We start from the raw sequence: 13,909 nt of genomic DNA, 5'->3' as shown, positions 1-13,909 counted from the left end.
CTAGCCTCTCTCGAAGTCAGAGGGTGCACTTGGTCAGGCTCTGGGGATTTATCCATCTTAATGCACTGTAAGGCTACAAATACCTCTCCCCTGGTAATATGAATTTCCTCAAACATCTCTCCAGTAGTTTCCCTTATCTCTTGAGCAACCATTATTTCCTCCTCAGTAAACACAGAAATATTCATTTAAAAATCCCACCCATCTCCTGTGGTTCAAAACATAGGTGGCCCTGCTAATCTAAGGGAATGTACTCTCTTCCTAGCTACCCTTTTACTCTTTATATAGCTATGGAACCTCTTGGGATTTTTCTTAACCTTAACTGTTAGATCCATCTCATACCCTCCCTTTGCCATCCTAATTTCCCTTGAGATTATTTTTCATCTTCTTATAGTCATCAAAGGATTCACTCATTCCTGATCTCCTAAACCCAATGTATGCTTCCCTTTTTCTTGACCAGAGCCTTAATATCCCTTGTCAGCCAAGGTTCCCTAAACTTGCCAGGTTCACCCTTCACCCTTACAGGAACATGCTGCTCCTGGACTCTTGCTATCACTATCTTAAAAGCATCCCATCTGCTATTTCTTCCTTTCCCTTCAAACAGGCTCACCCAATCGATCTCCACTAGATCCTGCCCAACTCCCCCAAAATTAGCCCTGTTCCAGTTTAGGACCCCAATCTGTGGACCTGTCCTATCTTTTTTCCATCACTATCTTAAAACTAATAGAACTATGGTCACTAGAGCCAAAGAGCTCCCCAACTGCCACTTGTCTTACCTTCCTCCCGAAGAGGAGGTCCAGTATTGTACCCTCCCAAGTAGGGCCCTCATAGTATATATAACATAATATAGACTCAGGAAACTTATCTGGACGCATTTCACAATTTCCACCCTGTGCAGACCTTTAACACTCTGGGTGGCCTGGTCATTACTGAGGAATTAAAATCTTCCACTAATACAACCCTATTATTCTTACAACTATGAGCAATTTCTCTACACACCTGCTAAGTTCTCACTGATGACTGGGGTCTATAATGCAGCCCACTAGAGTAAACCTCCCCTTGTTGCTAAGTTCTACCCATTTGGCCTCACTGGAGGATTCCCCCCAAGAATGGCATCTAAATACTGCTGTTATGTCTGCCTTATCAAAAGAGCAACATCCTCTCCTCACTTACCTGCAGCATCTGTATCCTGGAATATTGAGCTGCCAGTCCTGCTCTTATGTGTCAAGGGCAGTTTCAACTTGGAGTTCTTTAGTGACATAGACATATAGAGCATAGAAACTCGCTCATTGGCCCACGGAGTCCTGGCTGACCATCATTCAACCATTAACAACTCATTTACTCTAGTCCTACATTAATTCCCATGTTTTTTTTCTCCCCACATTTGCATCAATTTACCTGAGATTCTACCACTCACCTACACAAAAGGGGTAATTTACAGTGATCTACCAACCTGCACAATTAACCTAAACTTCTGGAATGCAGGAGGAAAACCAGAACACCCAAGGGAAAAAAAACCCCACAAGAATCTGCAAACTCCATACAGACAGCATCATAGGTTGAGATTGAACCTGGGAATGGCACTGAGGCAGCAGCTCCAACGGTGCCACTTATTACCCTAAATAGCCTTAAATTAGCCTCCTCCCTTCAATAAAATTACACCTATTTTAAATTCCTTCATTTGAATTAGTTGACCAATAAGAACTTCAGATGAACAGGAACAGCTCTACAAACTTTGCTTCTATATCATCTTTCTTTCTTGATATAAAGCCAATTTCAAATTATCCAAAAATGATTATCTCCAAGCATTTCTTATACACAGACACTTGGAGTCCCCACTGTACTCCTCTCAAGAAGCACAGCAAACGAAATTAAAATTTGCTAATTATGTTACTTCGATTCTACTTCAATAATTTACTATAGTGTTTAGTTATAGAACAATCAAATAGACATCAAGTATCTTGCTTAATACTATTAATAAGGCCCTGTGAGAGTTACGGCATCAATTTGATGCCAAAAAAGTAAGACAGCATTATTACTTAAAGTTATGGCCATAACACAACAGTACAAGGTACAGAGCATCTTTGGAATCCCAACACCTCTCATTAATTTGAATATACGTATAATAGTTGGAGCTGTTTAGTGAGTAATAACATTTATGATTTTTTTTGCAGAGTGAATAGAACCATAAGGAATGTACACTGATTTAGAGTTAAAAATTAATGAGATTTGTATCTTCACCATTTTCCTAAAAACTCTGCAATACCAATTTGCAATTCAATCCCAAGCCACTTCCAATGCATCCATTTCCAATTTTAACTAGGTTGAACTGATAGGAGGGCAGTTAAACTGTCACCCAGATGACAAACTATAATTTAACTATGACAGTGAAGCTGGATGCTTCAAGTTTTACCAGCATTTTAAATTGAAGTATAATGTGTCAGGTTTCCTCAGGCTGTGAAAACAAACAGTTGGAAGGACTCAGGAATGGTGCAATCCAGCAGAAAGGTGCCTTTCCAGCAGTGTACAAAGAAACAGTGCTCACCACCCAGCCCACAAAATGGAACCCACCTTCCTGCTGTTCAGTTGCTGACCCTGCATCCCTGACGCTACTGATCTGATTTCCTCCAAGTCTTTCCAATTTTTTTCCCTCTCCCCCAAACTCCACAATCTTGCTCTCACTTTACCCCTCCCACCCTGCTCTCTGGCAGCAGTGTGGTGCTGCAAACCTTCCTCAGTAGCTTGACAGCATCCTTGTGTTCACCACAATATTAGAGTTCACACAGGCTTCAATCTACAATGGTTTGTCTTTGAATTCAATACATTGGAAAAATGAACATTAGAGTTTCCACAATCTGCCACTCAGCTGCCCACTTTCATAAAGGAACTTGGCATGGGTGGATGAGTGTCCAAGGACAGAGCATAGAAGCTGGCAGCATCAGCCTACACCTAGAAATTGCTGGAAACTTTCAATAGATCAGGCAGCAACTGGAAAGAAGCATCATTAACATTTCAAGTATGATTAAAGGTCAGAAATGTTATTGTTTCTATTTGTACATGTGGCACTTGATCTGTTAAGTGTTTCCAGTATCTTCTGCTTTTATTTCAGATTTCAAGCCTCTGCAGTTTTTTGATTTTCAGCTTGCATCCATATCATCCAACCATATTTAAAAAAATATTTATAACTGCATCCTTGTGTATAAAGATTGCCAGGCAAAAGATCAATACTAATGATACCTGAAATTTGAAGGGAGAGTTACTGGCCCAGCAAAGAAGCTGAGGGTCACTTCCATCCCAGAGTCAAATACTCAACTGTCATCACTTCCACTCACCTTTCTAATAAAGGGAACACTCAGGTTGGAAAAAGTGACTCATACCATATGCTTTAAATAAAATGAAAAATAACAAACAAGCACACAGTGAACTCAAATTATGGTTTCTCAATTTTAAAAAATGATGTAGAAGAAGATTGCTAACAAGAAATTATTTGACAAATGTGATTCTTCCATGGATGGAACCAATGCTCTATCTGGTAAGAGTAATAGAATTACGTACAGAAAGGCAAATATGTACAGCAAACAAATCTTTGGTCAGAATAGTCTTTGGCCTTTGACTGCCATTGTCATTTTTTACATGGCCTGTGGTAAGCTTCACTGAAGGTCAAAGGTAGGTTGCATGCAAAAGTCATGAGGAGCAATCTTAACCCTGGTTAGAACTTACCAGCCAAAACCCTGCCTCTTCCCTTAAATTTCACTTTTAAACTTTACTGATTAGGTGGAAAGAATTTCTACCAGAAATCTGAAAACCTTTTGTAAGGTTGATGATGTAACGGAGGAAAGTTTTGCTCTAATTTTTTTTGTTCAATTGAAAATATATTCCACTGTTCTTCTAGAATACATCTTAAAAAACTTGCATACAAATGTAATTTTAAAATCGTTCTGCAGAATGTGTATTGCAACTATTCGTCAACTTCTGCAAACTCACCTAGGAACATCATCTTTTTGCATTATGGATTGTCTGACCCTGGCTAGCTCCTTCCGTAGTTGTTTCTGCTCCAAGTGGTTCACTTGCAGTAGATCATCTCGTGATTGCAATTCAATTTGCAGGTCTGAAAGTTTTAATTCCATTTTCTAGATACACAAAATCAATATTTCAGTTATATCACCATTTTGTGCTACAAGATCAAGAATCTTCAAATTTTATCACTTGCATCTTATAAAGGTCAAAGGTTTCTCCCAGCAGCAAACCACTTGCACTCACCATGGACATCTGAACCAATCATGTTCTAATATCCACTGAAACTGCCATATTTGTTACCACCTGAAGCTATTCTGATTCAGAATGGCAAGTGTTTGCACAGTGATAGGGCCTTGTGTGACATTGTGCCATCGAGATGATAGGCAGGAGGGTAATGGTATGGTGGCGAGAACAAATGTCCCAAGAAAAGGCTGAAAAGAAACCGACAATTGGCAAAGCAATGACCCAGCTAAGTCAAATCTATCAGGAACTCTAGACTTTGAATACTTCAGAATCTACTTGCCATTAAGGAACCTTTAAAAGTGTCAAAACTATTGAAATATAAATTACTTTTTAAAAAGTTAATTAAAATAAGTATAATACATTTTATAAAATAAATCAAATTCAATTCTTACAAAAGACATACATTATTATATACTCAACCTTGCCCCTCTTATGAATAAATGGATTCACTGTAGTTCAGCAGGTAGATACTCCATTGCAACCATTGGACAATTGCAGCAATTTTGTCCTGGGCCATTGGGCTCCATTTGGGCAGCACTGGTGGAAAGGTGGGGTATTCAATGGTAAAGCTTGGATAGCAAATTTGGGACTTTTGCATTGGTAAAGGAAACATGCACTTATGAGTAAACACTGAGAAATATTGACAATTTTCAGTGATTCTAGTCCATTTCCATAGTCCAATGGAAAACTTGCCTTGAGAGGCAATTGTTTAAAGAAAACAATAGATATTTTTCGCTCAGTGTAATGTATTGTGAAGACCGAGCATCCCTTATCAAAATCAGTGAACTGAGAGAGGTGGAGGGGAGAAAATAACACAGAAACAAATTTGCAGTTTTTCAGATCATTTTTCAACATGCATTTGTAAAGTACTAATGACTAAATGTACTTTCTCCTGCACAATAAATTTTAGAAAAAAAATCCAGAGACTCCACTATTATTGGAAGCAGCAAGACTCCCTTTGGGGAAGATTTTTAACTGGTGTTTTTTAAAACTCAATGTTGCATTGCCAAATATAAACACAGACTGCCAGTGGTAATAAGGTTGACCCTGTTATTTTAAATATGAGTGGAGGTAGACCTCTAGCCTGACTGGAGAGTACACTGACCCACAATGGGTATTGCTGGCCTATACAGACCTTCAAACCTCAACTGCTTTCCAATAAATGCATATATAGAAATCCAAAATCTGGACTTACATATGTACAGTTGTTACATTCTTAAATGGTCGGGCAGGTGAATCTGTTGAATACTTAATTATTTGCTAATGCCGAATCCACTCTGGAGTATAACTGGTGCAAATGGGATACAATCACATTGTGCTGCTGTGCCTCTAGGAAGTGTTAGACTAGGACTTAAAATTATAATTCCCTATGCAGCTAGTTTATATATGAAAAGTAAAGATTGGTCTTGTATCTTTTTGAAAGTATAATCAATATCCAGAAACTCTCAAGGGAAAAAAATATCTAATTGTATACAGTTGGAAAAAAGAACAAAATATCATGCATTGCACTCAAGAAATTACACCTTGATTATATATGTATTTCCTTAAATTAATCACTTCTATTTAACGTTGGAAGTAATTAATCTATTGAATGTGAACTGCAATCATGTTATAGTTAGATTTCACTTGTGAACAACAGATAGGTTTCATGTTTATTGCTGGTGGTGCTCATTATACATCACAGGAGAAACCATAGTACTTTTCAGCCATCAATGGCAAACCAAATCAGTTGAAGAAATGAAGGAATTATGCAGATTAAACTCATTTTGACTATATGGGCCTAAATGCATAACAATTGACTCTGCTTCACTAAACAACCGATGGCAATGTTGAAGTCACTCCTTAAAAGCAGAGCATATACATTGTAATAAATTTTGGTAAACTGCTTGGCTCGATCGCGATTGCTTGAGAAGTAAAAGGACATCAATTTAGCACCACATTTCAACCATGTGCTTACTTCTAATTTTAAATACCTGGCATCTTCTTTGGTAACATTTAACCTTTTCCAAGAGATGTTGCTGCTCCTGCTGGTGCAATTCCTCTTGTGTAGTCTTTTCCTCAAGTGTAGTTTTCAGTTGTTCAATGGTGGCTTCATCACTCCTGATTGTGTCCTGAGCACACGCCACACAAGTCCTCAAATACTTTATTTCTGATTCACATAGCTCAATCTGCTTCCAGCTGTTCCATTTGTCATCAGAATTTTGGGGCTGTTGCTTTCAAAATAAAAGTCATCAATGAAAGTTCTCAGGATTAAAATATACTTATTTTTATTAAAAAATTGTTTGGCAATACAGATTGAATCCTTTTCTGTCTATCTATAAAATTAGTTAAAAACAACTTACTCAATGTCAGTAAAACGTGTTGTTGCTCTACTATTTATTTTGTAACCATGTTTATTTCAGTACTACACAATCCAAAATGTATTTTCCCTATTGATAATAAATAATTTTAGATTTCTTTGTGTCAATCCAGAAATTATACTGGACAATTATTGCAGCAAGTTGGTGTCTGGGTGTCCAATGCAACTTCCACTTTAGATGTGCATCAAGTGACCTCACCCTCATGCAACAAACCTCTTGTAAAACTGCATGGATGACCCGAGTTTCCAGTTGCATGTCACTTCAATTTTCTATCCCACTCCCATTCTGACCCCTCTTTCTTTGGCCTTCTATTCTCTTACAACAAAGGCTAACATATGCTTGAGGATCAGCACCTCACCTTCCATCTAGAAATGTTGCAGCCCTTGAGATTCAACTACTTCAAATAATCAGCCTTTCCTATATGTGACAGAACTGATCAGCTCTGATGCAAGGTCATTGGCCTGTAGTATTAACTCATCTTTTTCTCTCTCCAAAACTGCTGATATATTGAATATTTCCAATGTTCTCTTTCATTTCAGATTTCTAGCAACTACTCTGTTCTGCATCTCACAGTTGTAGCATTGTTTATATTCTTTTTCCCCCTTTCCTTTGCCCTCATTAATCTTTCTCTCTATTTACACCTCTTTCAACCAGATCATCTATGATTAACAAACATTGATCACCCACTCCCAGACCAAGAATTTCACCATTCTGAATATTAGCCTCATTCTTCCTATCAAAATGTAACACTTCTCATTTCTTCGCATTGAATTCCATCTTATTCATCCATTCCACCAAACTGTCCATATCTCCTTGAACTCCTTTACAATCCTCCCACAGATCATGATGCTCCAAGTTTTGTGTCACAGCAATTTTTCCTACATTGCACTGAAGTCAAAGTCATCAACGTATATTAAGAAAAGCACTGGTCTTTGTACCAACACCTGGGGAACTCCACTGGACACATACTGAAAGAATATTTTTGACTTCGCATTTTAAGTTCCTGCCAGACTTTTCTCATGCTTTCTCATTTCTTTTTTTCATTTTGCTTCTGCATTTTCTGTACTCTGCCTCTTGTCACTTGGGTTAACAATGTGGCAATTGACATGGCGTTTTATCTATTCTGTTTTACTTATGTATCTTTTCGATCATCCAGGGAGTACTTTTACTATTTCATGGTAAATGGAGCCTTCTCTATCATGGTAATATACATGAAATGTGGCTGAAACATGTCCACCTTAAAGGCTTCCTTTTGCCTGCTGAGCTTTGATTCCAGTTTTCCCAGGCCAGATCTGTTCTTACCTCACTGAAACTGGCCCTTCCACAATTTAATGTTTTTACCTTGGAGTGGCCTATATCCTTTTCCACTACCATCCTCTATAATAAATTGCATTGAATCACAAGCAAACATTTAAAGAACATTTCATAGTTTTTGATGTATGTCCATTTTAATATGAAATAAATAGAACTCCTTGGGAAAAGTTATCCAGCCATTATTGATTGATGAAGTTAAGGGGAAGTTTAGATCAAAAGAGGAAGCTTCTGAAATTGTCAGGAATAATAGCAAGCCCTACAACTGGGAGAATTTTAGAAGGATAACCAAAGGGCTGGGACTGAGGTCTGGATTGTGTGTGTGGCTGGGGCCAAGGTTGGGATCTGGAACACAGGGATTAGGAACATGAGTAGGTACTTTTAATTAGGGTAAAGTGGTAAAAAGACAAAACTGAAGTCTCCATCTGAATGCACAATGCATTCATAACATGATAGCTGAATTGATGACGCAAATATAAATGGGTCCAATCAAAATGCCATTAAAGAGATCTGATTGCAAAGTAACCATGTTTGGGAATTAAATACTCCAAGATTCTAAGCTTTCAGAAGATGAGAAAATGGGAAAAGAAGGGTTGTCCTTATAATGAAGGATGGGATAAAGGCTATACAGAGAAATTATTTTAGCTCAGAAAAAGATCAAGAAATATGATCAGGTTGGGTGGAGCAGAAAACATTTATGGGAGTTATCTGTACAGTTTAAAAAAAAATCAGGAAACTGGAGGTAGACAATAACAAGATAATACAGTAATCATGGGAGATTTTAATCAACATATAGCAGTAATGATGTGGAGCGAAAATTAAAGGCACATACAAGAGTTGGGATTCTGGATCAGTATATTAGGGAACGAATGATGGAACTGCCCATTTTATACGCCTAATTTTAATTTTCCCCAATGAAAGGTGATGACTTTTTTTTGTGAATCTAGGGCAAGAGTTTTAATCTAATGATACATGAATGGTGGCAGAGTGTAAAATATGATTTACGTTATGGGGTCCCAAAACTTTAACTCCTTTCTTATTAATTTTCAATAAAGTTCTGGCCGTTTTTTCTTCAATCAGGTAAATCAAGTAGCAATCATGTTTATTAAAAATTCACCCAAGGTTTAAATATATTTTTAACAGATAAACATTGCTTTGACTGTTCACAAGTGTGTAATTAGAAAATGGTCAAAGAGTATATGTAAGCAAATCCTCTTGATCATGTCCAAAATGCTCAAGAGACTATACTCACTGCATTTTTTGCACTCTGTAGGGAAAACAGCTCAGTAATGAGATGAAAAAGATCACCTAGAATTTCAATATATTTTTAAAAAGATAAACAATGTTCTTTCTAGTACACCACTGCATTTGTACTGTTTTTTGACATTGGTAAAACTTCTTAAAACATTGAAGCAAACTATAAAAATTACCCTAAGATGCCATAAAAAAAAGAGGAAAGTTTCGGACATAGTTCAACATAAATGACAGAGTATTGCTAAGGTTGCAGCAAGACAGGCTCAAACTGCAAAGAAAAGAACTGATTCCCAACGTGCTGATAGAAGAAAAGCTGCAGCAAGAAATTGCATTTTACTCCTTTGGAAATGTTGACTGTGCTTCTGAGCCAATATTTTTGATTGGATCAATGTCCATTCTTTTGGATTTACTGCTGTGCTTTAAAATGGAAAAGGAGAATCTCCCAGAATCTGCTGTAGTAATGGGAAAGTTCAGATACCTCTTCTTACAGCTCCTCCTCATCTTTATTAACAAGAAGAACTCTTAATGCTTTACATTTTCAGAAAAATGTTCAAAAGTATAATTCACTTTTTCAAATGATGTCATTTAGCTTAACCAAAGTAGTAAGAGAGCCAGGTTACAATCCCACTTTCAAAACACAAGGTCAGGTTTACTATACTGTAGCTGATAGCATGAAGGAGGCTCAATACAGATAGAACATTGCCAGTGATACTAATATAGAAATACATCTGCAGTTACCTGCAAGAGTTACTTGCAAATTGCACGATTTACTTCCAAGAATTGTACATACAAAATTAAATTCACTGATGGTGTTGCTTTACAAAAAGTAAGATCTTTGGAACTCTCCAGTGCTACACGTATAGAGTTAAATGGCAAAAACATGAACTACTACATGCTCATGTTCTACTCCAACTCAAAAATAGGCTTCATTGTTGACACTGTGGATGACTGCATCAGTGCAATGCTTCCTGACCCTAATTAGGATCCAATACTCTTTACCACAATAAAAAAAAATCAAATGGTACATGTTGCTATGATACCCAAGCTGGACAAGATGAATATCCATTATATTGGTGAAGAAGAAAGTAGACAGAAGAACAACACTGACTATTAAAATTAAAAGGTAATGATGTTGAAATTGACAACAGTTGGATTGTTCCTTAATGCCCTCTTCTTTCTAAACTGTTCAACGCTCATTCAATGTGGAGTATTGTAAATACTATAAAATCCATGATAGGAGGTGTACAAGATGATAAGAGGATTAGATTGAGTGGACAGCCAGAGACTTTTTCCCCAGGGTGGAAATGGCTAACATGAGGGGCATAATTTTAAGGTGATTGAAGTAAAAGGGGGAATATGAGAACTAAGTTTTTTTTAATTACACAGAGTGGTGGGTACGTGGAACGTGCTGCCAGGGGCACTGGTAAAGGCAGATAGGTTAGGGACGTTTAAGACACTCTTAGATAGGCACATGGATGATAGAAAAATGGAGGGGTATGTGGGAGGGAATGGTTAGATTGATCTTAGAATTGGTTAAAAGGTTTGCACAACATCGTGGGCTGTAGGCCCTGTACTGTGTTGTAATGTTCTATGTCTGCAAATGTAGTAACAAAGGATCAGACGTGGTAGTTTTTAGTTACACAGGAGATGAATCATGTAACAATGAAGTTAAAATTTATCAATTTGGACGTTACATTAGCAGAAATAAAGCAACCTGAAGAATTCTTGTCTAAGGATTGGGAAAACGTCAGAATTCAGAAAAGGAGTACCAAGAAATTGATAAGGGAAGGGAAAGTAATTAGAAGAGTATTGGAGTAAGAATCATATAAACTATAAATCTAAAGATATATAATAAATAGAATGTCCATGTGTCCCACACATAGCTCAGTATCAGAACAAAGAAAATCTGAAATTTTGCACATGTTAGGTTTAGCACAAGGATGTGCACTATATTCTTAGTTTGTCTAAAACCCTATATGATGCCCTCCATTGACCAAATGGGGCCTGATTTTAATTTTCCTCTATGAAAACTAATGAATTTATTTTTCATGACGATCTGCACTCTAAATTTGTCTAAAACTCCTAAATAAGGATTGGGAAAACTTCAGAATCCAGAAAAGGAGCACCAAGAAATTGATAAGGCAAGGGAAAGTAATTAGAAGAGTAATGGAGTAAGAACCATGAAGAGAAACTGAAAATTTGTGCACCGAGTTTCTGCGGGAGACCAGTTACAATTTGGGCAAGTTAGATGAATACCAGTTAGAGAAAAAGAACCAAGTTTAGCGAGATACCAAACAAATGCCTTAGGTACCATTACTGAGACTGTTTACGAAGACCAAAGAATAATTTTTCTTTGGATGTTTCTGGTGGAACAGAAAAACTTTCCTTATTAATCTATTTTTGGCTCAAATTCAAAGAGAAGACACGATTGCCCTGGATGTGGCATCATCAGGCATTGCCTCAACACATCTGACAGGGGAGGAGAAACTGTACATTTTTCTTTTAAACTCCCTTTAAATTTGACAAACATGAAGACTCCAACTTGTAACGTTGGTCAGAGAACTGCAGAGGCAACAATTCTATAAGATTGTAAACTTATTGTCTGGGATGAATGTATTTTATGGCTCAAAGTAGCCACTGAAGCATCAGATCGTATGTTGCAAATGATAGTAAATTGCTTGCAAGGTGTTCCTTTGGTGCTAGCTGGAGATTTTCATCAAATGCTACCAGTAATTTCACAAGTTATTAAAGCAGATGAAGTGAAAGCCTGTGTTAAAGCATCATATATTTGGGAAAATGTTAAACAATTACACTTGGAAACTAATATGCAAGCAGATTTGACAGGCGGTCCATCGATGAGAGAGTTTGCTTTGAGTTTACTCAAGTTAAGAAATGGGGAAATTAAACACGAAGACGCAACAGGAATAATTTCAATGGAAAACTTGGTCTGAGTTATTACAGCACTTCATGATCTGATGCAAGCTGTTTTTCCAAACGTCACTCAACACTATTTGAGTTACCAATGGTTGTGTGATGGAGGAATTTTAGCACCAAAAATTATGCAGTGCAGGCCTTGAATAAAGACCTTCTTTCAAAGCTTCCAGGACAATTTGTACAATATAAATCTATTGACAGTGTGACAGACATTGATGAGGCTATACATTTTCCTGTTGAATTTTTGAACTTCCTGTCACCACCTGGTGTGCCATCACATAACCCTGAACTAAAAGGAGCTCCAATCATGCTACTCGGGAATTTGGATCCATGCTATGCAATGACACAAGATTATCAGTTCAAAAATTACGACCACATGTAATTGAGGCTACAATAATGACTGATAACACTACTGGGGAAAATGTCTTCATCCTTCGGATACCAATTATTCCATCTGATCTATCTTTTCATTTCAAGCGACTTCAGTTCCCTGTTCAATTTAGTTTTGCTAAGAGCATTTACAAGGCTCAAGGACAATCACTAAATCTTGAAACTTAATGCTTTTCACATGATTAGCTATGTGTTGGTTGCTCCAGAGGTGGAGATAAAAATAATCTGTACATTTTTGTACCAGATTCAAAATCAAGTAGTATAGTGTATTCTGATGCACTTCAAAATGTTGAAATCAAGTAAATTTATGCATTGTACACAGGTAAATATCTACTTAAAGAGAACAATATTACATTTAATTTTTCTATACATTTTTATTTTCAGTGTGTATTTTTTAAATTGGTAATTTCAGTTAAATTATATAATTTTAACTCTCTAATTATATCATTCATGGAATAACTATACATTTAGTTATTGATATTTATATATTGAGTAAACTCAAAGCAAACTCTCTCATAGGTGGATCACCTGTCAAACCCGCTTGCATATTATTTTTCAAGTGTAATTGTTTAACATTTTATGTTGTTTACAAGGAGTCTTATAAAGCCAGATTGCATGGAAATAAATGCAAACATCATGAATGCCAACTTAATAACTTGAGCCATGCTGGGTTTAGCAGCTGGTAGATATATAAAAAGATAAAGATTAGCAAAAGTTAATGTAGGTCCCTTACAGACTAAGACAGGAGAAATTATATTTGGGAATGAGGGAATAGCAGAGAAATTAAACAAATATTTAGTATCTACCATGTTAGAAGATACAGAAAATCTCCCAAAAACAGTGGGGAACAACAGGTCTGATGTGCATGAAGGACTAAAAGAAATTAGCATTAGTTAAAATAAAGCATGGAGAAATTAGAGACTGAAAGCTGAAAAATTCCCAGGATCTGACAACCTGGACCCGAGGCTTTTGAAAAAAGTGGCTATGTTGCTGGTAGATACACTGGTTGCCATCTTCCAAAATTCCAAAGATTCTCAAAATGATCCAAGATTGGCAAGTAGAAAATGTAACATATTTAGGAAAGGCAGGAGAGGGAAAATGGGGAACTACAGTTAGTCTGACAATTGTATTAGGAAAATGCTAGAATCTATTTTTTTTTAAATGAGGTTGTAGCAAGGCACTTAAGTAATAATAGCACTGGGCAGAGTCAACATGGATTTAAGAAAGGGAAAATATGTTTGCCCAATCAGGTTCCAAGAAATGAATTGAGAAAGAGGAAAACAGTGGATGTAATAGATACAGACTTCCACGAGGTCCTCAATCAGGTGCCACTCAAGAGGTCATTAAACAAAATTACAGCACATGGAAGAGAGTAATATATTTGCATGGATTGGAGGATTAAT

General features: G+C 36.9%; 1 protein-coding gene across 1 annotated transcript in view; it reads right to left on the bottom strand.

Moving 5' to 3' along the window:
* Positions 1-13,909, bottom strand: part of LOC127575825 (centrosomal protein of 63 kDa-like) — a 47,615-nt gene that overhangs the window by 13,940 nt on the left and 19,766 nt on the right. The window contains exons 6-7 of the mRNA XM_052025970.1: positions 6,231-6,470; positions 3,982-4,127 (exon numbers count right to left, since the gene is read on the bottom strand). Coding sequence (XP_051881930.1) covers positions 3,982-4,127; positions 6,231-6,470 — 386 coding nt within the window. The remainder of the gene's footprint in view (positions 1-3,981; positions 4,128-6,230; positions 6,471-13,909) is intronic.

Source organism: Pristis pectinata, chromosome 11, assembly GCF_009764475.1.
Source record: "Pristis pectinata isolate sPriPec2 chromosome 11, sPriPec2.1.pri, whole genome shotgun sequence".
Classification (NCBI taxonomy): Eukaryota; Metazoa; Chordata; class Chondrichthyes; order Rhinopristiformes; family Pristidae; genus Pristis; species Pristis pectinata.
This window is presented reverse-complemented; position numbering and strand designations above follow the sequence as displayed.